We start from the raw sequence: 27,966 nt of genomic DNA on the forward strand, positions 1-27,966 counted from the left end.
ACTTTAGCGTCTACAGTTTATTAACCTGCAAGTTCAATTTACACCGAGAATAATAATGATGTGTTTGCGAAAACATTTATTATGTTTTACTCCTCGTTTTTCAGTTGCTATGCGCTCCCTACCTCGCTCGACCAAAACACGCGCCCTCGCCGCTTCTGTCCCCGCAGCCAATCAGAACACAGGAAAAGTGACGCGCCCTGAAAGCAACCAATTACGCACTCCAGCTGTAACCCATTCATGCTCACCAAGTACACTGTGAACAATCTAATTAAAGCGCAAATACATTTTATGACGCGACATTTTATGAACTGAGCATGTTTACTTCAAACACATTATTTATTCCGAGCATAAAAAAAAAATGAAACTGAGGCAGAAGAGGCAGATTAGATTGTCATGGGCTACATGTAAAACGAGGAAATGTGTTTCCATAATCATGCAGATGGGACACAAATTCACCTGACCATATTACCAGGGGGCTATAATCCCTTACAAAGTTTGACTTTGTGCATTTAACAAAATCACTGACTATGCCAGAATTTTTTTTTAAATAAACATAAAACTAAATGAATTGTTTTTGGTGACAAATTGAACAATTACATGTCAGTGCTCAGTTTCCATCTATAAAGTTAAAGGAACAAAGACCTGAAGACCTTTCAGTATGCCAGAGCCTTTTTATTAAATCAAGAAATTACTCATTTCTTACTCCTCTTCTTCTTACTTTGACTATTTTACTTCATTTTTATTTTCCTTTTTAATTATTTGCTATGTGATGCTTGCAGATTTTGTCTTTATGCCTTTCATGTTATGTAAAGCACTTTGAATTATTGCTGAAATACACCCTTTTCATCCCTCAAAACAAACACTCTTACCTCATGTATTTCAAAAACGACCTCAAAGATGCATTTCTTGTTCAGGCAACAGTGGACATATGAAAAACTGCTACCCTCTGGTGGTCAGAAATAACACTGCAGTGCAAATTCTACAAAACTGAAATGACTTTTAATGAAAAACAGAAACAGTAATTTCATGTTTAGCACAGGGACATAAACACAACTAAATAGAGCAATGTCACAGGATATCCTCACATTGCAGGAACATGAGCACTGACAGTTATTACATTTTGATTCTAGCCCTTAATGTGCAAAAACCGTCATTACAAAAACAAAACAAATACTTTGGCATCAGGAGAACTCATAGCTTATTCACATGTTCAACAGAAGTGTATCTGTATGCATGTATACAGTATCATATGCTAAAAACGTACATTTCCTGCGTAACTGTGTCTACATTGTACATAGTAAAAAAAATAAAAAATAAAAAGACATATTGCAGCATGTGGAAGTTTACAAAAATGACCTTGAATATTGACCTTTACTCAATGAGGGTGGCACCTGCATTTAATTTATGTGGCATGTCAGTCAGCCCAGTCGACAAGCTCAGATAAAATAAGTCCTCATACACTCAGCCGCTGCTGCTGTAGAAATAACAACTGAAGAACAATCCCAGAATTCATTTACATAATGACTTAGCCTGAATATTAATTTATTTTTGCTCTTAAACGAGGGGTGTCGAGTGGTTTCTGAAAGTTGAAAAAGTGGTCCAGTGCACACGTCTCTCAAAACTGGGCTCTGCAGAAAGTCTTTTGCCCAGTTGTGATACTTTTAAAAAAAAAATTTTTTTATCTCTTTTAATAAGAGTGTTTAACAAGGTTCAATAAATTCTCCAATATGGAAAGTCAAGAGCTACTCTTTCAGTCCATAGCCAAAGGCACTGAAAGAAGAAAACGATACATGGAAGAGACTCGATGCGTGTTGGAATAACAAATTCTCCAGTTGTCGGTAAAATATAAAAATGTTGTCACGGTCTGTGTTAAAAAGGAAAACGCCTGAAAAAAAAAATTAGGTAAAAAATCGGCAGCATATATTTTGTCTCTGCTACGTTGCTACAAAATCAATTGATGCTACACTTCCGGTAGTTTTCAGGGATACACGTCACGCTCTTATCCAGAGCAATTTACAAGAAAGTAACAGTTAATAGTCTCAGTCCGAGGCAATCCCAGCTGTCTTATTGGCTTTCAAGTTGAGGCGTGGTCCCCCTTCTGGCCTCTGTCTTCATCACCATCGTCCTCATGTTCGTCACCGTCCATGTCGAGCCTTCCTGTTGATGTTTTCCAGACTGTGTGACAGTCTCTTGGTGAAGAGTGGGTGGGATTTACCGCAGTAAGTGTGTGTCGTCTTCAGCAGTTCGTCCTCTAAAGGGTCCAACAGAGAAGTCACTGGGTCTGTACCGAAAGTGTACTGGAATGACAAAAAGGTTCGATTTAGTCAAACGTTTTCAGTTTTGCACGGGTATTGGCAGAGTTGTTTTCTGAAGCTCGACACGTTCATTTTCAGACACTCGGTATTAAGCAAAGTATTCTGTGATAATAAGGATCTTTCCAAATGTGCTTTGAAAATGTAGACTAGCCACTTTTCGTGTGCTGCGACATGAAATTCAACTGAATATCAACGTTATCATGGCTTGCACTCTTCTGCTTTCTTCAAAAAGCTAAAAAAAAAAATAATAATAAAAAAAAAAAAAGGGTGCTGGTAGCCCGAAAGGTGGAAGAGTGGGCTCAGAAACTTAAAATGAGCAGCTGGAATCCCAAACTGTAGTCTGAACTCCCCCCCGAGGACAGCTCTCTCAACGCCCTACTGTTCCAGTGGAATTGATCAGGCTCCCTCAGTAAAAGAGCAAAGTGGTGCTTCGGGCGGCGTTTGGATTTGGAAGATATCTTTCCCCGGATAAATTAGAAACTAAATCCGTGAGGCACGCTGAAGTCATGCGGGACTCCAAATCGTATCAGTCAGCCGGGCAAAACATAAAGCGCTCCACGTTGTTGGGAGTCAGTTTTATGCTATAGGCTTACCGTCCAGTGATAACCAGGGATTGCAGCAGGAATTTCATGTCTTCCCAATAATGAAGGGGCCTTTACAATGCTCCGAGGAAATCAAAGGGGAATTACCATTTTTTTATGCCGGCTCATTTGCTTGCAGTCGGGTCCCTGATATTGGGTCACAAAGAGAATGGCGTTTTTATGAGCACATACTTATACACACCCGCCGCTCATAAAGTTGCATTTACAGTTTGTGTATTGATTTTGTGCAGCTGATGGAGCACTGCTGGTGCGCAGACTCCAACTCCAGACGTACCGCCGGTTGTAAAATTTTAACTGCTGCTGCAGGAAGGGAGGAGATGTTTTATGATGGACAGACCGCCGTGGTCTGTTGGAGACACAGACGGGGAGGAACACCCGTGTATTCCCATGTCTTTGTGCGAGGGTGTCGAGACGTGGACACCGATTTACATACGTTGTTTTCAGTTTATTAGGAATATCAACCGCAGAATAATGATCCTGGTTAAATAAAAAATTTGTTTCAGCCCAACATAAATGATATTTTCGCCATCAATAAGTTTGGTCAACAAACACTTGGATAGTTCTAAGTTTGCTGTTGCTCGGTCCAGTTTTTTCAAACTAACTCTTTCCAAGTTTTCTTAAAAGAGTGCAAAACACGGTTATGCTTTTCTTCAGTCTTGTGAGTCAGTGTTTCTTTCCTGGGACAGTTTGCTGAACCTTTACTCTGATTAAGATGGCAGCGTATTACTGTCCTGCGAATAGTTCACTCTATAACAGTACTGAATAGCCTGGAGTGGGACTGCAGATGAACAAGATGAAACTGATGAAATAAGTCTGTCCAGAGATATTAAACACACCAAAGATGAATCAATACTCCTGCATCCTCCTGGCAAACCACAAATCTATAACTATCGCCATTGGGGTGGAAAAAAATGTGCTATGGACCCACCGCATGTGGGTGTTTCTGCTCGCAAACAGAACAAGTACATGAGTATCTACTGCTGTCATTGATCCCGTCCTATGAAGTCAGTCTTAACTGCAGGCCATGGATAAGTTATAGATAAGCCATTATCCTGATCTATGTCCAATGGGAAAGCAATGAGACTCCCAGCGTTGATGGCTTCATTAAGTAAATGCCACTCGTGTCGTCAATATCATTACACTGCCGGTACGCCACCCATAAACGTCCTCATGGGGGAAATTAGCTTTCACTCCCACCTTTTGCCAATGATGGAGGTTTGTGTTTTTTTTGTTTTTTTTTTAATGCAGACAATCTGAAGTCACCAGCCCCTTTGGGTCTTTAGGGTCAGCACCAATCCAAAATCTCATCTCGGTGGTAAAGAAACAGGGCAGCGGAGGAGAGCAGGTGTGTCACAGGGGTCATAAAAGGACTTTCCATTACATGTTGCACTAAATTACATCAACAGCCCTTTGAAAAGGCTGACGAGCACTTTTTGAAACTCTCATGTACCCAAGAGACTTTTAAACACGGGGCCGGCTGCTCCTGTTCACTCAGTGGTGAAAATAGAAATTGCAATGCCATGGAACCTGTGATTGTCACATGACAGCAAGAGTTCCCAGTCCAAAAAGAGAAAGCTGCAACTGCAACTCATGATGGGCTGAAATACTGAGGTGCCTTTGCTCTTCCGCCATCAATATCTGCCTGTATAATTGATCTGTTTTGGTATAGCAAAGAATCTTTTGAACCCTTAAATTTAGACGGACAGGAACTAAAATATGACTTGTTTTCTCTTAAAAATTTCAATAAAGATTTGTTTCACTAAAGAAACACTGCACATGTCTTTATATAATGAATAAAATCTACATTTTGTCTTCCAGTAATGATAAAAAAAAAAAAAAAAAATAGGTCACTAATTCACCCTGAGATGCAAGGACCTCAAAAGCTTTTAGCACAAGTAGGAGTTGACTAAAAATGAACCATCAAAAAGTGAATAACTCAAGTGCAGTAGTTCGTATGCACTGAGGGAAACACTGGATATTATCCAATAAGATTAAACTTGACAGTTGATGCTTGAGCTGCTGGACTTTAATGCTTCTTTCTTCCCTTTCCTTTCCGTGCTGCTAATGTTTCGGGTCTAACCAGCTCGAGACACATAAACCGCACGGTGACCATAAGAATTCACAAATCCTAAATAACCGAGCATCGTTCACACACACCGACCTTTTTTATGGCCTCGTAAACAGCCCTGAAAGCAGGTTGTTTCGAGTCGTGGTAAACCCCTCTGTTTCCGTGCAATATGTAGACGCCGTCCTCCTCGGCTGAGCCACAGTTACTGCCATAGATGCAATGATCTGGGCGATAGTTCCAGTGGCATGGAAACTCCAGCAAGGACTCTGGGAAGGGAAACACACAAACACTTCAGTCAACAAAGCAAAGCTGCAATTCAGACTGTCCTGCACACTTTTGCAGACATGCGATGCTTTTCTCCGACGAGCACGACGCCAGTAAACAAAGAATTTATCCCGTGCTGACAAACATCTCGTAGTGTTTTTGCATGCTGAATGCAAATATGTTTGGAATTTCTGTACCGGTCTCCTCAGATGGACGTGAAGGAGTGGTTTCAATAAAGTGGAGCCCTTCTGGGTGTGCAGACGGTTACTGGACATTAAAGAGGGATGTTCCCGAGGCCAAATACAAGTAAAAATCATGATCTTGTATATTTCAGAAGTAGGTTTGTATATACATGTGACAACAGCCATATTTATGAATAAGTATTATACATTGAAAACCATGCCTGTTGGAAAAACTGCTATAGGGTCCACCTATTTTTAGTTTGTGGGACGACAAAAACATTAATTTTTTTCCCCCCCCTGTTTAATGTATGACTATCAACCTGATAGACATATACAAGCTGTGTGTGTGTGTAGTCCTACCTGGGTTGTAGTGGAAAATGATATTGAGAAGGTCCTGGTCTCCCCAGGTTATATTCAGTTTGTATTTCTGGAGCAGAGGCATCAGCAGCTCCTCCCAACGCAGCCCCACTGATGTCATGTCATTCTGTCAACACAGACGGGCATACATGCCACAAAGATGTTCTTTAGAGTGCACATGTCGCCGTGTTTTAGGTGTCGCAAGCTTCACAGTGGAAAAAGGACCAAACGGATTCCTTTCACAGACCATGTGATCTACAGCAGGAGGAGGACATCTTGTGGCCAGCGAAGGTAGTACACGAAGACAGGAAACGGACATCCCTTGAAATCTGCGCTCCCAACATTCGGCCTTACCTTAAAGAACGTGCTCCTCATTCTTGTCATGTTCATGAGCATGACCCCCGAGTTGATGCCCGTCCTGCCGTAGAAGGGGTGACGGGCGAAGCGGTTGTACCAGGCAATGCGGGGCTCCTCGTGCTCTGGGGCCATCGCAGCCAGCTGCGAAGAGTTAAACTGGGACAAGAACCCCCACAAACGGTCTACGGGCTGCAGGAAGAGGATGTCCGAGTCCACGTACACGATCGAGTCAACGTCCTTTAAAATAAGCTGCAAAAGACAGACAAAGACAGATGTCACAACTGATGCCCTCTGGTGTTTTTGAATTTGGCATACTGCAAAAAGGTCCTGTAGTCGTATGAGGAGAGAACAACAGAGAAAGAAAACCCACAATTTCCTCAAATAACTTGAAAATATAAAAACTGAATTGGCCTCCATTATTGTTTATTGCATATTTATTCAAATCTGACTTTGCTTTTGAACTTTTAATTCAGCAGAAAAGTTTCAATAAAACAAAATAATGATGCATAGACCAAAAAAAAAAATGAGCGGACTCGCATCCCAAAGTTTTGTTGTCTACTTTTTAGAGGCGATCGCAGCAAACAAAAGACTCCTGCAGCTCTCTGAGATTTCTGCACCTGTCAGCAGGTATTCTGGCTCACGCCTCCTGAGCAAACAGCCACAGCTGTGTGTTTCGGATCATTTCCCCGTTGGGAGGATTCATCACCAGCAAACCGATGGTGCCGCTTTCTGACACTGGCCAGCATATTTTGCTCCAGAACGCCTTGACAGTCTAAAGATTTCATTGAGCCCCGCAGAAAGACGAAGCTCCCTCTGCCAGACGCAGCAAAGCAGCCCTGAAACACAACCGAGTCTTCTCCACGTTTCGCAGCGGGTATGTCGTTCTTTTCTCGGAACGCTTCATCTTTTCATCTGCGAACACAGAGCTGATGTGACTTGCAAAAAAAAAAAAAAAAACAACCTCTAGTTTTGTCTCATTTGTGCACAAGACATTCTCCCCAAAGCATTATGGTTTGTCAATATGTATTTTACCAAGTCTTGTTTTTCAGCAGTAAGTGTTTCCCAGTGGAGTTCGCTGTCGCCCAAAAAGCGACGACGACAGTGCGATCAGACACCGATGTAACTTGACCCTGGAGTTCAGCTTGGATCTATTTCGAACTTTCTCTGGGTTCTTTGATTGACATTCATCTAGTCTCCTCATGTTGATGTGTCCAGGGAGGTTGGCTTACAGTACCATGGACTTGAAACTTGTTGATACTGATATTTGATTTGCTACTGTGGTCACAGGAACATGAAGCTGCTTGGAGATGGTCCTATGGCCTTTACTTTTAAAAGGCCCGTGGCCCCCCCCCCTTTTTTTTTTTTTTGCTTTCTTTTTTTCTGATCTCCCCAAACAACTCTCTGATTGGTATTACTATGTCCACCACACTGAACACGGACCGGAGAAAACAAAGCGGAGTGACCACTTTTCTCCATTTTAAATAGGCTGAATGACTGATTACAATCATGGAGACGTGTGTGAAATAACTACAACCTACAATTTCTCATTTTTTTCTGGCGGTAGCAAAAAAAAAAAAAATCTTAACATAATTTATCTTTTTTTTTTTTTACTTTGCTTTAATCTATGACCTCAGACCATACAGCTATGCAGGTATAAAAGAGAATACTGCTTTTAATGTCACTTTTCAGGAGGAATGAACCATTGTTATAATGGGCCGTTCAGGGTACCCAGGAATTCTTCTACATCGGTCCTCATTTCAAATCAAAAACAACCGTGAAGTAAATCAGGACGTCGGAACGACACCAGATAAATATTTGATGCGTATTTCCACTTTGGTCATCGTATTTTTAAAAAAAATTTTTTTTTGCTTGATGAGAAACTCACAGGTAAGAAGAGCCTCTGAGAAGCGCAGGGTTTGAAGAGTTTCTTCCACTCGTCCGCATTCTCGCTGGGGAAGCTGATGGAGTAGACTGTGTAGCTGAAGCTGGAGCGAATAAAACCAGGCCACGACTCCAACTGGAACACAAATGAGAATACATCGGTCTGCTGGGGGCGGGGGAAAGTAAAACACTGCACACCGTGCGGAACGAGGACAGCGTGCACACACGGGCCTCCCGCCACCGTTCAATTTTAAAAGCCGTAAAGGCGTCCAACTCACAGCCTCCGTGAAGCTGACGTGGAGGTGGTCTTCTGCAAAGATGTGCAGGCAGAGGCGCTTGACGCTGAACAGCACCGCGGACTTGATCATGGTGAGAGTCTCCTCCAGCCTCTCCCCGCAGGCCACCACGGCGAGGTGCATGTGTGGTTCGGGTCCGCTCTGAGCGCTGACGCCAGCGGCCTCCGTCTGACCCTGCTGCCGCATGATGTACCTGAGAGAGAGAGAGAGAGAGAGCGAGAGCGCTGAGAGTTAAGACAGAAGTTCTGTTGAGGGAGCACAGCTTTGCGAGTCACACTTTCTTTGCCCTCGGGAGTGCGTGAAGACATTTTAAGAAATAGACGTTTCCAGAGTGCTGAGACTTCCAAGTGTGATACCAACATGTACCGGCTGGGAGGTCCCTACGTGCTTTGACTGAGGCCTTACTTAGGTGTTCGTTCTTGCTGGATAGCGGTGTGACTTTCAAAACCTCTTTACTTCCCGTCTGTGAAGAAATTACACTCGTTGTTTTTTTTTTTCTTCTAGTTTTTACATTTTTAAATGACTTACAGACATCCGTTTTAAATCGCCAGAGGATGTTTTAACATTAGCGGCGGCGTCACCCTGTTGTACAGTTATACACCTACACAAAGGGGGCATACAGGAAGTGCAGCTGCAGCGCTGGAGGAGCATTTGGGGGTCCTTGCACGAGGGCACTTAAGTCGTGGCACTGTCCATTCACTCCCTCCGACCACGTGTCCTTTAGGGGACTCAAACAGGCAACCTCCTGGTTTGGTTGGTCCCAAGCACCGCCTCCCAACCTCAAGCCCCCCCCCCCCCCCCAATAAAAAGAGTGTAACTAATAAATCCTCGATTCTGACATTCAAACACTGTCCATGCTGTTTGACTCTTGCCTCTTCGTTGTTGTTGTTTTTTTCTGACCTTTTTTCGTGATTTAAAAAAAAAAAAAAAAAAAATCAAACAAATAACAAGTGACATCTGTAAAGGATCGCAGAGGAGACAGCTGCTGTCCTTTCCTTTTGAACCTCAGTAGCCACCGACCGTCCTTGAACATAAGACGTGTGAAGCCAGGTGTGAAAACACGTGGACCCTGCAACTCCAATCGCACAACACGACTGTATTTCAATGGAAGTTAAATGTCTTCATACTGCCAGATTTGTCGTGTAAAATCTGGTAGAGATGGAGGTGTAGTTGGGGGCCGTGGAGAATCGCTGCATCTAGTGTGGTCAATAATGCAAGTGATGCTACACACCTGTGAAGATCTCGTGTCTATTGTACTGGGGGAAAAAAAAACAACAACAACAACAAAAAAAAACCATTGAATCTGTATGGAGCATAATTTACCTGCGGTCAGCGTCACATTCCTATACATTAGCAGTGTATATACCCATTATTGTTTACATGTGCACTTCTACATGCATGTACACACGGGTTTCATACTTGTAGTTTGTTTTTTTGTTGTTTTTTTTTTTTTTTTAGCCCGTGAAAGAAATTCAGTCGGTGTCCTACCTATTGTACCAGCGTGGTTTTTGGGACCCGGTTTCGTCCGCGGCCCCTCGCCCGGCTCCGGGGCCTCTCGGTGGGATGAGAACCCTCCTCGGTCCGTTCCCTCCGACCGACACGTCCGAGTAAAACAGCTTACTGGAAACGTACAAGCCCGAAAACACGGTAAACACCGTGCACAGCATCAGTGCGCGTATGTAACGCCGCATTTCTGGAGTTTTGAAAACGCAACTCCCGAGCTGCGGTTCATGACACAGCAGCTTAGCGTTCAGCGATAACTGAGACGCTTTGTCGACACCGCAGCCCCACTTCCGGTCAGACCTTACAAAATAAAATAAAAATATAATAAAAAAAGCCAGGTATTGGCAATCGCGGTCGTGTTAACTAACGACCTGCAACTTTTACACGTTTGTTTAGTTTTCGATGTTTGGAAAATACAACGGAAGGTTTATTTGCCTTGTTGTTTATTTCTTTGGTTTCCAGCATCCTATAGCGTTTATAAAAATCTAAATATAATGTCACAATTCTAGATTATATGAACAAGACGTGATTACCCGACAGCGTATGACTGCTCCTCTGCTGTTTTTTTTATGTGTTTAATAATTTGACCAGGTTTTCATTTATATCCAGCAAAAGCTTACAGTGGTTAATTGTCACAATTTTCATGAGCAAAAGAGGGACAGTGTAAATAATGGCTAAGATCATTTCTGTTACACCAATCTTAAGGACTAAGGAAGAAACTATGTGTTATGATTGAAATAGCTCAACTCGGGATAAATCAAAACAAACCCTCTCAAAGAATATGTACATGTTGGGTTTCCAGGTTATCTGGCCCTAATAATTGGGGGAAAAAAATTCACTCGCAACTACATTATCAAGTTGTGTGTTTCAACTTCTTGACTACAGCAGACACATTTCCTGATTACGGTTCGTGTTTTGATCCATGCTTACCCAACTCTAAGCGAAAGTAGTTTTGCATCTATTTACTCATTTTTTTTTCTCCACTCGTCTTCGCGCTTTTATTTTGAAGGTGGCGGCTAAACACATCCGGATCTCAGCTTTCTTCTTTTCCTTCAACCTGATGCAGTTCGTGCAACAGAAGCAGGAGGTCGAGACCCTTAATGGGGGAAGGGTGGGAGCGAAAAGCAAAGTTGATTCCTCCGTCCCCCCTCCCTCCCCCACCACCACCACCACCACCACCTCCACCACCTCCCCCTCAGGCTCTGTCTGCAGCAACCTTTCAATGGTTTTCACCTCTGAAAAGACCCATTCAGTGTGGCTTTAAATGACTACTCGTCGTCTTTATTGAGGAGGTTGCGTTTGACAAACAGACCTGAATTGTGTGTCATTAAGTGTGGGAAAGTAGTGTTGTTGACTTGCATAAAGGTAAATTAATTAGTGGGTATAACTGACGGTCAGTAGTTGATACTGGTAACTACTGTGTGCCTGTATAATTACATCATGAAGTGAAGTGAACACGTGTTTTCATTTGCCACTACTGTATACGAGGCGAATATTGTACTTTCTGCTCCTTTGAGGAGTTACATGACGATTGGACTCAACGGATAGTATACTAAGCTTTTAAAATACAACATATAAAAGATTTAACCGGTGGTTTCTAAACCTTTTTTTTTTTGTCTTCTGACATCTTACGAACAGCATTGTGTAGTTGGGGTCACATTTAAGATATCTACGAGTTGTTAACAGCTCCAACAAACAGTGATTTGTGCCTCTAAACTTCTCAAATGGTTTAATTTTAATACATGTTCAAATGATCAATTATCTCACAAAACTATAAATGTAGGGAGAAAAAAAATCTAGACACAGAACAGATTTGTGTATTAGAACTTTTTTTTTTTCTTCTTCTTTCCTCTCACAGTGATCAATCTCACGATCATCTGGTGACCCTCTGGAGACCCTCTGGAGGGGCCTGACCCCTAGGTTGGGAACAACCGACCATGCTCGTTAAGTGTATTTAAAGTGGCTCCACCTCCAACAGTAACATGCTGCCTACACTCAATGCGTCAGTATAAGTATATTCAAATGATAAAATAAAATCAGTCAGAGGGACCAAATCCAGACTTTCACTTACTTACAAACTATATTTGTTGTTAATGCTTATGTCTGTTAAGTAAGATTAGAAGAAAGTGAATGACAAAGTAAAATCCTGTGCATAAGAAAATGACTTTTTTTTTTTGTTTGAATTTTGTAATTTTCTTATTCAGACATGTAAATAAACAAGTTCACACATTGTAAAACGAATGAGCATGGCAAAGCAAAAAAAAAACCAAAAAAAAAACCTATATCAATAAGTGACACTACCACATTTTAAGTGTCTTTCCGTCTTTGCCACGAATGTTTATCTGAGCCGTTCTTCTCCAGTTCGCACACCTAGTCCCAGCTAGAGTAGTGAACCTAAGAGACACGTTAAAGAATACTAACAAACTAAGACACGCAGCCTGTCCCACAATATACCAAGACTGTAATATCATCATGCCATGACAATTCTCAGGATGTGTGCTAAAATGTTAAGTAAAAATCTCGACAATAACACTGGTATGATGGATAATACAGCCACATCAAAACATTGTAGTACAATATTTTAGAAATATCTATTTAATCTGTGTAATTCTTCTACAGGTTTTTATAAGTTATTGTGTAGTTAGATTGATCTACTGTATAGTTGTTCTGCTGGGAGTTTAGAATACTCTAAAGCGCTGCCTTTTTTTGCTACGTCAGTTTCTGAAGTCCATCACCTGTACAGCTCGTAAAAAGTGCATGTCCACTCTTTTTTTTTTTTTTTTTTTCTTCTTCCCCTTGTTGTACAAGCACCATGCTGAATCCACAGAGTGGGTGCAGAGCAGTATCGGCACCCTGTGGTTCGCCACTGGGACATCAAACAGGTGCAGCCCTGTTTGTGCAGCACAGAAGGATTAAAAAGGAAAACAAAAGGTGTCATTTTACAGATACAGTCCCCTCTACCGCCATTTACATTTAGCTGAAAATTCCTCACTCATTGTGCAAATGTATCTTTTCTCTGAAACAAAATTCACTGTGATGATCCTTGCAGGAAATTAGCTCTTGTTCAAGAAAATAAAAGCAAAACATTAAAGATGTGCATTTGTAAGGCTGCAAGCTTTTAAAAGAATTCTTACCGTCTGTGCATATAGATGGAACCATGTGAGCCACACCACCAACGGAGTAACGTGATCATGAAGGATGTCACTGGATTGAGAACTGAGTCTGTCCATATCATTAAGTCAGATTCTCACTGACTGTAATGTATCAAATCTTGGATTATTCATGAAGATATCAACTCACTGAAACACAGTGCTGAGACACCATTGATTTTTTAGCCCTACTGGCCAATATGTTAGCAATTTATAAAACATAAGCTTGCCCTTAGATTGGTTTTCCTGGCCTACTGGGCAACATCAGCACAATTTTCATGCATTATTTACCTCCTGATTTGCACTTCAGCCTTCTGCTATTTGGACTTGGTAAGGTCCGTGTGAGACGGGGTCGCAAAACCAAAAGCTATGCGAGCCGAAGAAGTGACAAGTCTCGACAGACAGTTTTTCACAATACAGTAAATAATGTTAAAAATCCCTTATAACAAGTTGGTGGGAGTCGCTGCACAAAAGGAATGACAGCCGAGAGAGAAAAACAACTGACCGTATCAGCAACTTAGCTGACTGTGGCACAAACTGAACAGCACAATGACACCAGCGTTCTCCTTTTAAAATCATCCTGTGCTTCCCTGCCAGGTGTCTTTATACGGACATGACAATCATACTTTCACCGACCGACCTGCTCCGAACATTATGCAGAAAAAAAAACAAAAAAAAAACAACAACCACCAAATGGTGCCAAAAGGAGAACAGTCACTATGCTGTGTCAAAAAAAAAAAAAGAAGAAGTCACTCTACTGCTGAGGCAGTCCAGGAGGAAAAGCTGAAGAGTTTCAAGATCAGGAGTGAAGGTTCACTGTCAGGTTGAAGGTTCGGTGAGCGGACACTGAGAAAACAGATGGTTCGCGTTTATAGCAGGTCGGTAAGGATTCCAGACAGAGGCAGAAAATTCCACATGGGGGAAGAATAAGTCACTCTGCTGGCCACTGATGATGATGATGATGATGATGATGATAGCAAGGGGAGAGCTGCACATTTCATTGAAGAAAAATATTGTAGAGGAAAAAAAACCCGACATAAATCATGAAGGCTTGGTGCATCTGAAGGAAATCATAAAGCCAGAAGATCCAGCACTCTGTTCAAAGTTTGTCCAAAACTTTGATTTAGACGTATTTCTCACGTCGGATCCAAAGAAGTTCTTCATCAGAATCAAACTGTCTGTGAGTAAATATTCTAGCAGCAAGCTTTGGACAGCGCGTGGCATCACATAAAATATCCAAGGGGAAATATAGATCACTAAAAACGTCCAAGACGGGAGCAAAAGCTGTTTTGTATTGCTTTCTAAATGCAGAATCCCTCCGATTCCTATTGAAACGGAGACTTCCCAAAGAAAATAAGAAAAAATAAGGGTTTTAGTCATTATTGTGCAGCTCTGAAGTGGAGGCAGGAAGCTCCATTAGTGACCTGTGGACTGTTAGATGAGATGTGGGTGGAGGCCCGGGAGGAGGGGGTTCAGGTCTCGAGGTGCCGACTCAGTGGGACTCTCCGTTGACGGAGCTCCCCTCTCCTCGGGGCGAGGAGGAACGCGAAAGGCCCTTCTCTGTGTTTTCTGAGCTGGAGCCGTTCTGGCTGTGGTGGTCGGCCGATGACGCGGAGCTGGAGGACGTGGCCGAGGTGGACGAGGGCTTGGCCTTCTCCTTAAAGTCCGTTATGATGACCGTCAGGTCCCCGACTGTCACCTCCAGGTGCTGGGCGCTGCTCCGGTCGATGTTTTTTAACCTCGGCCTGATGAACGGGTGGAAAAGGAAGGGAAATAAGACGTGGCATTTAGTCCTATTCAGAGCCGTAGCTGCGTCAAACAAATGCAAAAGACTATCTCAGATTTGATCTACCTAAATTGAGAAGCATCTTTTCATTACGATATCACTCAAAACTTCAGACTGTCTCGTTGACTTTGAAATTCATCTCTGGTGTTTCCTCGTCTCCTCGCTTGAGGCGCTTTAATGAAATATGCCAACCCGACTGCAGGTGGCAACAGAAACACCATCTCCTGTTGTTGCACGCTTCCCCGGTAATATCTGATCCCCGTTGATCGCTCAACCTGCTGTCGGCTTGTTTACCTCATCTTCTTGTGACTGTTCTTCTTGAGTGTCGGCTCTTTGTCGCTCTTCTCCCTCTCTACTCGCTCCTTCTTTTCCTTTTTGGGCTGGGAGGGCAACACGAACTGCTGCGTTACCTGCTGCTGAGAGACGAGCTGGGAGACGGGACGAGGCTTCCTGATGCAGGGGGAGGAGGGGTGGGGGGTGAGGAGAGAGAGAGAGAGAGAGAGACAAGATTAATGAGAAGGAAAATCACAGTGAGCACATGGCTTCATGCTCTCGCACCACTGTAATCAAGGGCCAATAATCACTGCCAGTGCTGGTTAGGATGGTGCCGCCGGAAGTGTTCTTAACACTGGCAGCGAGCGGCGACGCACACGGCGCGTGTTCAGAGCAAAACCCGGGATTCATCCGTCTGTGACATACTGTACATGTTACCGTGTACCTGCACGGGCTTGTTTCAGCACACGCAGCGATGCAGGCCGACGAGACAGGAACTGTTCTCGGTCAATAAATACAAAGACGCGAGAGGAATTACAAGTGTGCCGAACGTACCGACTTCAGAATACATTTCAGCTGTGCGTGCGTTTCCAAAACAAAAAGGCTCATTTGGAAAGAAATCCAGGAGAAAGGCGTGGTTGCTCTGTACAAAAGAGGGAATTGAGGTCAGCCCTGAAAAACTACAGAATGTCATAATTTCATTAAAAGGGCACTCCCTAGATGTTTTTCCTCTGAAACTTGGAAAGCCCATTTTCCCTGCACTGCAGTCCTTGTTTCCTTATAACTCCCAGGAGACGTTGCAGACGGCCATAAATGGTGCCACCTGCCACTTCTGATTACTACAAGCAGTCGAGCCCGTGATCCGTCACGGCTTCCCGTACGAGATCGCCGTCTATTTTTTTTCTTTGTGCTAGTGGCTTCCGTTAAAGAGTAGAATTATACCTTTCATTTGGTCTCTCCACGAGCTCGACACCACCGTTTCAGGGCTCGCGGCAGAACGCGAGGCCTGGTCGGTTCCGTGAGGACGGACAAAACGTGTCCGCTGACGGCGATGATCGCCCGAGACGGGAGCGTGGTGCGCCTTCAAACAAAGGTTCCGCAGATTGCTAAACATGGACCCAATATCACAACAGTGGATCATAGATAACTGAATGTTCCTTCCAACAGTCACATTTCCATCCTCCGTGAGTGTGTGCCGTCTCAAAAGTGATACATTATGCAACTGGTTTGGCAAGAGTGTGCATGCATGAGGGCTGTGATCATATTTCTGTGCGTGCGCGTGTGTGTGTGTGTGTGTGTGTGTGTGTGTGTGTGTGCGTGTGTGTCGTGCTGGCAAGAGCCCTAGCCGAGAGGCGAGTGTGTTGAAAAGGCCATCTGTTGAGACGGTCTACACATCTAGAGTCTTATTTTCCATGCACACACACACACACACACACACACACACACACACACACACACACACACACGCGCACACACACGCACACACGCGCACGCTCACAGAGACAGAGTTACATGTATGAATGCATCTATGCACATCGTAGCATTCCCCCCAAAGAGGAGCACAAATCAAGAAGTGGGTCTGCATGAAAATGTATGCGTGCTTTTTATAAAACAGATGCAATCATCAGACACCACATGCACATGACTGCACACGTGCGTGCGAGCGCACACACACACACACACACACACACACACAGAGCTGTGAGCAGATGAAGCACGAGGGCATGATGAGAACACTGTGTTTTCCGAGTCTTGTCTAGCAGTCGTAGTTGTAATTAGAGCTTAAAAATGAACAGTGAAAACACGTTTCATAACGCGGCCCGTCTCGGTGTACCAGCTTTTTGTGATTGCAACATTAGATCCAGATCCTTTTGAACGAAGGTCGCTTACATGACGTAACAGTACCGTCCATCACCTGATCTTGTATTGTATTTCGGAATTCATGCTGAGCATTGTGTTTTTAAAAATGTTTTTTTTATGGTTTTACTGAAGTCTGCCAACCTGTCTATGATCTCTTTGAGAAGTATTGCAGTTAAAATACATTAGCTTCCGGACGGTTGATGAAAAATGTCCATTTGCACTTGGCTAATGTAATTATAGGGGTGTAGCGCGGTACAAGTACAGAGTGTACAAATCTACTGGACCTAATAAAATCCATCAACAGAATTTGTCTGAACACCTGGACAAGTGCTGCAGCTCACTGTGCCACTTTTTTTTTTTTGCCAAACTGAGCCTTGGTGGCCTATTTAGCTTCATTTAGTGGCTCATTTTCTACATAAACCGAGACTCCTGGTCGGCTGTCTTGTTCTAAGGGCAAATCTGTTGTTCAACAGTTCTGGGATGACCTAAATTGCGGCCCAGCTTCAAAGAGACTTTTTTTTTCTTTTTTCCCCGAGTTATCACTGCCTTCACAGAACTCGCAGTGGTGCTAGCAAGGCTAGAGCGAAATGCAAATGGGTCTCTTGGCCTACATAACTGTCTGATAGGGAGGAGATGTAGAGATCCTCTAAACGTCTGTCTTGTCAGCAAGATGCCGCAGAACTGCTGACACTTTTTTTTTTTTTTTTTTTTTTTAAATAAAGGCAGAGGCCTCTCAAAGTCGTCTGTTCCCACTTTGAGTAATTTGCTGCTCTCCTTGACATCTTTTACCTCAACACTCCTCCTACAGCGACTGAGCCGTCTCCGCTGGTCTAAAATTTACTGACGCTCGCACATAAACCGATGACTGTCACAGAAGAATGGACTGTCCTGCCCTCGGGGTAAACGTTAGCAGCTTCCAAAAATAATTTGCGAAAGTCCTCGACTGGCTGCCTCATCCGTAACCTCCCTTGGTTTGCGTGCGAGGAGTTTCATTCAAGAGGTCATTGTGGAGTCTATGTGATTATTTGATGTTTAATTAATGAGCGGCAGTTTGGTTCGAAACACAATCAAGAGAATCCCCCCCCTTCAAAACTGAAATACAGTCCGTGCCTCTGAACAACCGGGGCCGGCTCTAAGCCTATTTCGTCCATCCAATCTTTCTCCGTGTAATACAGTGAAGTTGATTCTCCCTAATACAGCCGGCTCAATAACCTGGAGGCGAAAGAGGAGACAGACGGCCTAATATTATGGTGAGGGCAAAGCAGCAGGTCTAAACAGAGCTGCCTCTGTTAACCCAATCAAATGGTGTTTGTCTTAGCACTTAGGCCTTCACTACTGGCCTCCCTCAGGACGCAGAGTGTGTGTTCGTGTACGAGTGTGTATTGATTCCAAAAAGAGTTTCTGCGCCTAATGTTACAGCCTATCCTTTCTGACATTAATACGGCGTGTTGGATCAGTCGATATTTGCTCCACTCACGCCGTCCGTTGTACAACAGTTAATGGAGTCCCACACAGGGATGTTAGGATGTTATAACAAGGCCTTCAACACACCGAATTATAGCTCCTTTAAAAGAAAGAAAGCAAACAGTGGACATTATTATTATTACTTTTTCAATTCACAGAAAGGAATAAGGGAAACATGGTCTATTCAAGGAGCCTGTTTACTGCTCCATAATAATTCTGTCTGCTACTTGCTGTTCACTTTGCCCCAGGTTGTATTAGCAAAGATCACGTGATCCTTGTTAAAGATACTCTATCTTACTTTAGATGGAACAAAATAAGCATAATTCTCACTCTCAACCCCTCCAACTCCTGTATTTGTTTAATCACAAGCTAAAGGTGAACTTGCTTCATCCTGCAGATTAAAGGCTGGGAAATAAAGATGCTGCCACTGATCCGACACACACACACACACACACACACACACACACCACTGACAGGGGAACTCTGGCTGACCCCTTCTCCCAAGTATGCCATAAACACACACACATGTGCTCACACATCGTCTATCGCTATCTCACTCCTCTGCCCTTTCCCTCTCGTCTCCCTCCTTCTCATGCACCCGCTGACCTCCCACCACCGCTGGCCTGCGCTTGGAAACAGATGAAGAAATTAGGGGACACCAACAAGCAACACTGCGGCGAAATAACTCCTCTGGTGCTGCTGACTGGGTCCCCAGCTGGCATTAAACAGATTCGATACGCATTTAAATCACGACGCTAACTTCTTTTGACACGGTGGACAAACAGGTCCTCACCACCGCTGCTCGCTGTGACTCGGAGAAAACAACACGGATGGTTCTGTACGAGTCAGAGTCTGTGTGTGGACAAGATGTCTTTTCATAAATGGTTATGAGTGGTCTAGTCTATTAAAACTCCCTCGGAGAACAGCACGGCAAATACAAAAGCTTTTTTTTTTTTTAATAACTTCAAATGTCTTTTTTGGAAGAATTCCAACTCTGTGCCTCCAGGTGGTTTCATTTAGTGACATTTAGGCTACAAGGTGCAGTCAGCATTGTTTAGGGCACTTATTTTCATCGACTATTCTTGTGCTTATTTTCTTGATTAATAATTTAGTGTTAAACTAGTCAAAAAAGCAAAATAACCCTCTTGCTGGTTTTGATCAACCAAAACCCAAAGACATTTCACTGTCTGTCAAAAAAGATTAAGAAAAAAAACAAAAAAACTTAATTAATCCTCATATTTCAGAAGCTGAAATCATTAGATGTTTCTTATTTTTATTTCCATTATCAATAGTTTGTTTTTTCACCCAGAGATGTGGGAATTTTCCCAACCCGTAAAAAAGACACATGATTCAAGTTGATCAAGTTGAAATATTCTAAATCCTCTTATTTGGAGAGAAATGTTTTTACTCGACAGAAACTGTTCTTGTAGCTCTTTAATATCCAACTCAACGGAGAGCATAATCATGTTCAAAATAAACTTTCTCATCGTGCATTTCAACTCCTAGAGGTACTTTAAATCGAAGTACAGGCAACTGTCTCATCTCTACGCAGAAGAAAGAAACCGCTCAAATGTCGTTATGTTTTAGGGAGAAATACCCGAAATGAAGCTGGACAAATCAACAACATGGGAGGAGTCATTATTTTAAACAAACTTTTAAGGCTCAAAAGGGTCTCTGGTCAGGAGTTGTTATCCCGGGCATTTGATCTTTTGAAATGTTGAACTGGTAACGAGCTGCATCCAAAAAACATAAACGCTACAACATTCTGCAGATGCTTGGACTGCTTGCTACCATTTATCGAGCACGTCGTGTGATGAGCAAACAGCCCGGCGGACAGCTGATGGACCGCAAATAAGCACCGGAGCGTGCTGCTGTAAACAAATCTCGTCTCACTGTTCTGTGATGACTGGAAGATCATTGTGAAATAGCTCATCTTACACGCTGTTGAACACCCTCAATGCAGTGTAGGTAGGTAGGTAGGTAGGTAGGTAGGGGGTGTGTGTGTGTGTGTGTGTGTGTGTGTGTGTGTGTGTGTGTGTGTGTGTGTGTGTGTGTGTGTGTGTGTGCATGCGTGTCAGGTTTTCTATCAGCAGGTTGTATGCTGGTCCTGGGAGCTCCTCCAACCCAGTGATTAATGTCTTTCCCCGCCTGTACATGCTACCAGCGTGTGTGTGTGTGTGTGTGTGTGTGTGTGTGTGTGTGTGTGTGTGTGTGTGTGTGTGTGTGTGTGTGTGTGTGTGTGCGCGTGCGTGCGTGTGAGGGAGACAGATGGCTCTCCACATCCTGTGGTTTATGACACCTTCTACAGCCCGCTAGCCACACGATGCTACATTCTCCTCTCACACAAAACGGCCGCCTGCACAAACACAGAGCAGTATGTCACGCATCAGTGTCACCGCAGTAATTACAGGCTTATCACGTAGCCATAATCTTGAGCCACAGCGACGTGACGACAGCCAGCTCCATTGTCCGTGGTGTACCCTCGGTGTTCGTGTGCGACGCGAGCGCTAATACCAGCGGCCCGCACGGCTGGGCCGACCGCGTCGCTTATTAGAGGATGTAATCGTTTTAAAAAAATAAAAAATAATAATAAAAAATAAAAAAATCACATGACAACGCAACGATTGCTGATGCAGTCCGTTTCACACGCTTCCTGTTAAAAGATGCCATTTGCATCAAAATCATTATGCCCACGTTATCGCTGCAGCTACCTTTGTTTGCGTAAACAGCAGCTCGTGAAACGCGCGGTCGCCTCCGATGGCCTCATCCGACGCGATCGTTCACGACCCGAGCGCTACTCAAAAGAAAATCGAAGCGCGCGCGCGCGCAATCAAACATCCCTGGATGCGTTTTGTAACACTTTCCTGAGACAATGGGGCTCCGAGTTACGTATCAAAGCTGCAGCAGAACGATGAAAACAAGCCGAGCAATTTCATTATCGGCACTCAAAGGGAACAGAAGAACAACTCTAATGTGCTGCTCTCAGCTAGGTGAACGTCTCATGTGATCAGAGGGGAAAACTCACACGAGCAATAACAAGTAGGGCTGTGACGATCATGAAATTATAGCCGCCGATTAATTGTCACACGAATAAATGAGATTTAAATGATTCAATTGCAACCCGATTCATTTTTCTGTTCACCATCATAGCGGAAGCCTAATAGCAGTTTGACAATATAAATACACCTGTAAAAGAAGAGCAATGTTTCGGCATTGAACACTGGAACGAGTAAATCCAAATGAAATAGTAAATAGACTGCACTTTTAATAGTTATATTTACTTACATTTGACCTTAGCAGTCTACACACTCGCACGCCAATGCCATGCAAAGTGGGTTCAGTGTGATGCCCAAGGAAACGTTATTATGTGGATAAGAGGAACGAGGAAGTGAACAACCAACCTGTATGTGGTCAACTCTGACAATTGACACACACACAAAAAAATCTTTAACCATGAACCATTACTATCAGTGAAATATACGAAAAGACATTTCTGACATGGACAGGACCAATAATTAAACCGTACAAAAGCGCAATTCTCCTCTCGTGCGCCATTAAACCACAGGAGAAGAACGAGGCACGACGAGATGATGTCATGGAAAAAAGAAAAAAAAAGCACCAATCAAAACCGTGGAAACGACGGCGAAATGACATTTTTGTTGTCTTCGTCCAGCCGTTTACAGACAAGACGAGCGGAAACGATTGGAATGTTTATGCCGAATAACTGCGGTCTGTTAAAATAATGGCAATCAGGCCATTGTGCAAGAATGGCGGCAGGCCCAATAACAAAGCAGCCAAACGGGGATCCATTTTGGTCGTGTGTAAAATGATCGTAGGTCAACATACCTTGGCAGCTTGGCAGAATCAGGTGGAAAAAGGGTGCTAATGTGTAAAGGGCTGCCCTTACACAGACTCCAATATATGCATAATATGACCTTATGCTTTTATCTTTATGCTGTATGCTAATAAGCTTTTATCGCCAAAGGGAAACTCTTTAATCAAGTATTCTAGTGTACTCATGCGATTCAATATCACATACATAAAAGCTCACTTTGCATTGTGCATTTTAAATAGACATATTTTTTTTTACTGGGGAAGTTTTTCCCTCTACAATGAAAAATTACTATTCTATCACAGTTGCACACATTTTTTATCAATGCATCTGTTCTGCAAGATAATAAATAAGATAATAAATCAATTTCTTTTTGCAATAAAAGGGATTTCTTTTTGTCTTTGCAAGTCTCTGCGAGTCTCACAATCTCTGTTTCACATAATCAGACAGATGCGGCAGGCTGATCGCTATCTTCCGTTTCTGATTGATATCGACTGAAACAATTCACTGGCTGGATTCATAAAGTTCATGCCAAAATGGCAAAACATTTGATAACCGATATCTCCATCAGAATCTATCTATTGTTTATATTTATTCAGGCAGAATTGAAACAATGTGTTGATTATTCAACGTGAAGACAATGAATCATTATCATATTTCAAGTAAAAAAAAAAAATGTTGTCCTGCATCACTGTGAACAGAAGATCTTTGGACATTTTCTGGAAGTAAATAGCACGTGGCGGACTCTTCATCAATGTTAGGTATTGGCTAAACAGCTACTCGCTTTAACACATCTTTAACTTGCCTGTGTTCTTTCTCAGTTTGGAGTTTATCTGCTTGTAATGTTTAAACTACAATTTGCTTCCATCCCTGCACCAGATACTCTCGACTTCTCGTGTTGGAAGCTGCGTTTCTATGGCAGGTGAACAAATTGCATTTGAGCCCAATGCACAAACTGCAGCCCAGTTTCTAGTGTGTGTGGACTGCACATGAACTGTGAGGGTGAGCGTTTGCGGAGGATGATAAAAACAACCTCTGAAACAGCCAAACGCCGACAGGTTCCCAGCCAGCCGGAATGGCTTGTTCTTGTTATAGGTGCAGCTGACGAAATAACCTGCACATCAGTCATTCTGGCACCGAGAGACGGCCTGGGGTTAAGTTCAACTCCCCCTCGGTGGGGGTGGGAGGTGAGAGGAGAGGGGGGGGGGGAGTGCACAGAAAGAGCGCAAACAACCGATCGTTGAGATAAAGGCGGAGAGAGGGTGAACGCAAACAAGAGAGAACTAATAGGAACATGATCGAGCTCACTGTCCTGACCTGCAGAAATATGACGCTGCCAAACAGGCTCCTAAAGGCAGAGCGTTTCCCTGCTGGGTCCGACTTGTCAGAGCTCAGCTCAGTGAACAGATGCAGGTGGTGTCGACACCAGAGAAGGTCACACGCTGCTCTATTATACCCGGTAGACTTTGTCGAAAGGACGATGTTTCGGTTTAATAGCTGCCCGTCAGCACCACTTCACAAGACATTTTCAGCTATTATTCCAAACACAAGGCGATGGAATTACCTCTGAAACACGTCTCGTCTTTCATTGGACGCTTTAAGCGTCAGGATGACTCACTGGGGGCCTTCAGTGCCTTGCTTGAGGACACTCTGCCGATGAAGGAATCAAACCTGTGACCTTGCACTTCCCCTCCCGAGACAGCCCCTCCGCGTACCACGCCGCTTGCACCGTGACGTCCATCTATCACGCTTGTTTTCAGAGGCTGGGCCTGAGCCCAAAGAGTAGCAGGAAGATAAAATGTCTCACTTTTTTTTCTCGGCAAAGTCTTAAAGTAATGAGACTGCATGCCATGTTGTGATCCCAAAGCTCCTCTAAGACTGCTTTAATTAAATAGTGTAAGCTTGCAGTAGAAGAGCAATAATATTTTCCCGTATTAATCTGCACAAATGGCTGCAGAACAGAGTCGTTTCTCTAAAAAAAAATGGAGGCGCACATTGAGTACGGAAAACTAAACTTTCCGTTTGTGCGCGACGGGTTTCCGAGCTGCTGACGGAATTAGTAGATCAGCCCGTTGCCACTTTGTCAAACCGTCTCGCGCTTCCATTTGCTCGACCTCCTCCGATAAGCGAGTCCAATTCTGCTGATGCGTCCCTGTCTGCAGTCAAACGGCCTCGACGACGTGCTTTCAATCAGCCTGCCGGCTTTGGGCCCCTGCAGTAGATCATCTCTCCACATCACGGGGATCTGGGCAGCGAGGACGGCGAAACCTCCCCCTCATAAAACATTCATCGTCCTCTCCTGACGGATATCTACTGCACATGCAAACACTCTTCATCTTAAATTATTTCTCTACCTCTTCCTGAAATGTTCTCTCTTCCTCCCCCCCCTCCCTTTAGCATCCATCACCTCTACTCCTTGTTGGCAAAGTGGTATTTCATGTGTCAAAGTTAGCGCTCCTAAAGTGTGTGGCTGCGACCTTCAGGCTGTGGGACACCTCCTCCAACCACTGGACGCTTCACGCCTGTGTCGAGCATTAATTCATTACTTGGCAGCAAAAGCCCAGTCATGCTTGTTTAGCAACCAGCAAGGGGAATTCGCCGTGCCCCGCATTTATATTCTGCATGTCGTTTGCCCTTTAGCACCCTCGGCTTGCTCGCCGAGAAATCCACTTGTCTGTTGTGTTTGGTCATTAACAGCTGCGACCACCTGTGTGGCCGTTTTGCTGCAGTATGAGCCCATGCGTGTTTGTTTGGCTTTCTGCAAGAGCTCGACAACACCACCACCACCACTACTACTACTACTACTACTACAGTCCTGCAGCACCGCAGCTTGGAGGACAAGATGTTATTAACATTAAAGAAGACCTTCGCACGGACATTTTCTTAATTTGTCGCCGGGTGTCAGGGGTGTGGTGAAGAATTCTCGCCCTTGTGCTCTTGCCAACTTCCTGATGGGGAAGACAAAGGATGGCACAGCTTTTTGGTGACATGTGGACTCAGACAGGTTCTTGGCAAAGCGGCGAGCTGCGTGTTTCAACAGAAGCACACCGGAGTCGACGGATGTGTCCTCTCGACAATCACCACTGAGTTGCAATAAGCTGGACTCAATGATAACAGCACGACTGCTGCTCAATCTCTCTGTGTGAAGCTACTTGGGTGTGTGTTCATGGCTGTGCACATTAAGAACGTGTGCGTGTTTGCGTACAAATATGTATGCAGTCATGTGGAAAATTTGCATGTTAAGTGCATCTGTACATGAGTGAGTGTGTGTGCGCGCACGCGTGCGTGCGTGCGTGTGTGTGTGTGTGTCTCTCTGATGACAGCAGGCTGATTAAGCTGTTGCATAGTAATGAGCTATGGCTGTCTGTCTGGCAGCTGCTCTGACAACCTCTTTTCACAACTAGTCCACCCACACACACACACACACACACATAAGTGCGCACACACACACACACACACACACACACACACACACACACACACACACACACACACACACACACACACACACAAGCAGGCATTTCAGTGCATGCACCAACACACACACACACACACACAAAATTCTAAAAAGGCATCAAAGCTGACAACTGATCCATTGTTGTTTCTGTTGCAGTTTAATCATGGGGAAAGTTGTGCTGCTGCAGAGGAGGATAATTAGTGATGCATTAAAGAGAAAGATCACGTAACAACACACACAGTTTCCTTCAGCCACAGCTAACGGCTACACTTCCTCTCCTTCACCCTTCTTTGTTGTGTTCTCCCCCTGATAATGACTGCCACTCAGGAATAACAGTCATTTCCTGCTTCAAATCACTGATGTCTGGGGAAATATCTGCCACAGGCGCAGGGGGCACCGAGTGTGTGTGTGTGTGTGTGCGCGTCTACCAGTATGTGCGCGCCTCATGCTGTGTATGCTCGACTACCTGGTGCGTGTTGTGTGAGGTCATGTGCGTGCCTATAAGAGGCATCTAAGTCCCCCCACCCTGTTACAAATGTCTCCAGGGCAACAAGATGGATGTTTAAGAGCAAGCCGTCCCTCTCTTCCTCATTTCACGGAGGTCAGTGTCAACACAAGAACATGGGAGACTAACAAACTGCTCAGAGGAGATGTAAAAAAAAAAAAAAAAAAAGGGGGGGGGGGGAATTAACAAATCAACATACCGAGTTTGAGGGGTTTTTCTTTCGCGCGGGTAACACGCAGAGGAGAGGTAGTTTACCCATACCACGTTTGTTTATGTCTGCGACCTGACTTTGTAGGTAGGATGGTTAACAGCGGGTTAGGGTTACATATCTGACAAACATAATCTTCTTATTCTCTCAATAGCACAGATACACACATATATGGCTTAGAGATAGGAGGGGAGGGGGGGGGTGGGGTGGGAGGACACAGTGCCCCCCCCCTCCCCTCCCCTCCCCTCCCCTTCCCAACTGGGACCCGGTAACGCACAAGACACCAAAAAGGTAATGTATAGCCATCGCCTTACCTTGTTGATGTGCCCTTCCTCACATCACACATCATGCACTTAAAAGCCTCTGCCGTGTTCTTGTACGTGCACACGCTGCAGTCCCAGAACCCCTCTTCGGGGGAGGTCTTCGGTTGACGCTTCGGCCTTTTTTGGAGACAATAAATGTGTAATGAAAAAAAAAATAAAAAAAAAAAAGAGAGAGAGAGAGAGAGAGAGAGAGAAAATGAACACAACGAAAAGAGAAGGCAAGCGAGAGGAGAGGAGAGAATAGACACGAGTGTGAGTTCAGCTCTCATCCGCGAAGGCTATCGTTAGCAAACATCTGGGTAAGCCTACAGGATTTAGGAAATCATCTGCAAGCGCGCTGTGATCCGACACTGTAATTGGCGATGAGGTTTTAACACCCGCGCGCGCCATTAGCACACGCGCGCACACACACACACACACACACACACACACACACGCAGTGAGAGAGGGAGAGGGAGAGAGACCGTAGAGAAAAACCAATTTTTTTTTTTTTTTTTTTTTTTTTCACCCCCGTGCGCTCGCCGATGTCCGCTCCCCTCCCTTTACTTTAGCCTTGAATATTGAGGACGCGCTGACTCGGTCGTTACCTTGTGGGACTCCTCTTGTCGCCCATGCCAGAGCAGGGTTTATCTGGAGGTGCTGCGACGAGCAGAAGTCGTGTAATTTCAAATTATTATTATTTTTTTTAGCAAAGAAGCGATGCGCCCGTGCCGCTCGGCTTCCAGCTGTCGTGGAAACTCCGCTTGGGAAATGGTCACGTGACTCGCCGCGGCCAATCAGAGGCCGGGTTACTTCCCGAGGCTGACATTCCTCTTGATGAATCAATGCCGCCTTCACGGACCCAATGTAAACTCCCAACTCTTGTTTATTAACGTATATGTTTGGCACCCTTATTTGATTATTATTGATAGACGGGGACAGTATCGTAACCAGTCTTTTCCTAGATCTATTACACAGTCCTTTATACACAGGTTTTTCTCTCGAAGCAAATACCGTAGGTGATTTCAGATATTAGCACACCTGAGGGAAAAAAAAAATCAGCTCGTGTTTCGATTTAAACGCCCAACGTCTTTATTCACGTCGGGTACAGAAACAGCAGCGTATGCTATTAAAAAAAAAAAAAAAAAAATCGCATAAACTGAGAAATAACAGAATAAACTGAATTTAGCAACATGAACGTGCAGTAAACACAACGTACACACACGACCGCGTGGCATGCAGTTAATCCATATTTCTACTTATAGTCGTCACATCTTAGAGAAATATGTTTGTTTACGTACAGCA

The 27,966-nt window shown here is 44.0% G+C and overlaps 2 protein-coding genes across 2 annotated transcripts; both read right to left on the minus strand.

Annotated features, from left to right (window-relative positions):
* Positions 1 to 2,135: 2,135 nt before the first annotated feature.
* Positions 2,136 to 10,079, minus strand: LOC138627117 (glucoside xylosyltransferase 1-like). Its single transcript, XM_069709248.1, has 7 exons — positions 9,811 to 10,079; positions 8,305 to 8,515; positions 8,031 to 8,162; positions 6,143 to 6,394; positions 5,792 to 5,915; positions 5,079 to 5,251; positions 2,136 to 2,297 (listed from the first exon to the last, which is right to left on the minus strand). The coding sequence occupies exons 1-7, from the start codon at positions 10,011 to 10,013 to the stop codon at positions 2,136 to 2,138; spliced, it is 1,257 nt and encodes a 418-aa protein (XP_069565349.1). The 5' UTR covers positions 10,014 to 10,079.
* A 1,458-nt stretch (positions 10,080 to 11,537) lies between these two features.
* On the minus strand, positions 11,538 to 27,437 carry yaf2 (YY1 associated factor 2). Its single transcript, XM_069709212.1, has 4 exons — positions 27,270 to 27,437; positions 26,674 to 26,799; positions 15,055 to 15,210; positions 11,538 to 14,719 (listed from the first exon to the last, which is right to left on the minus strand). Exons 1-4 carry the CDS (start codon positions 27,293 to 27,295, stop codon positions 14,467 to 14,469), a joined length of 561 nt encoding a protein of 186 aa, XP_069565313.1. The 5' UTR covers positions 27,296 to 27,437; the 3' UTR covers positions 11,538 to 14,466.
* Positions 27,438 to 27,966: the final 529 nt, after the last annotated feature.

The sequence above is a fragment of the Brachyistius frenatus genome, unplaced genomic scaffold, assembly GCF_029030835.1.
Source record: "Brachyistius frenatus isolate BFR_SWC_R1_liver_20210118 unplaced genomic scaffold, ASM2903083v1 Contig_81, whole genome shotgun sequence".
In the NCBI taxonomy this organism is placed as follows: domain Eukaryota; kingdom Metazoa; phylum Chordata; class Actinopteri; family Embiotocidae; genus Brachyistius; species Brachyistius frenatus.

Coding starts and splice junctions, on each gene's coding strand:
- LOC138627117 (XM_069709248.1), bottom strand. CDS start 10,013: ATGCGGCGTTACATACGCGCACTGATGCTGTGCACGGTGTTTACCGTG. Junction 5,916..6,142: donor TGAGGAGCACGTTCTTTAAG/GTAAGGCCGAAT, acceptor CTGTGTTGACAG/AATGACATGACATCAGTGGG. Junction 5,252..5,791: donor CATTTTCCACTACAACCCAG/GTAGGACTACAC, acceptor TTCCCTTCCCAG/AGTCCTTGCTGGAGTTTCCA.
- yaf2 (XM_069709212.1), bottom strand. CDS start 27,295: ATGGGCGACAAGAGGAGTCCCACAAG. Junction 26,800..27,269: donor GACAAGAGGAGTCCCACAAG/GTAACGACCGAG, acceptor TCTCCAAAAAAG/GCCGAAGCGTCAACCGAAGA. Junction 15,211..26,673: donor AGGAAGGGCACATCAACAAG/GTAAGGCGATGG, acceptor CCCCTGCATCAG/GAAGCCTCGTCCCGTCTCCC.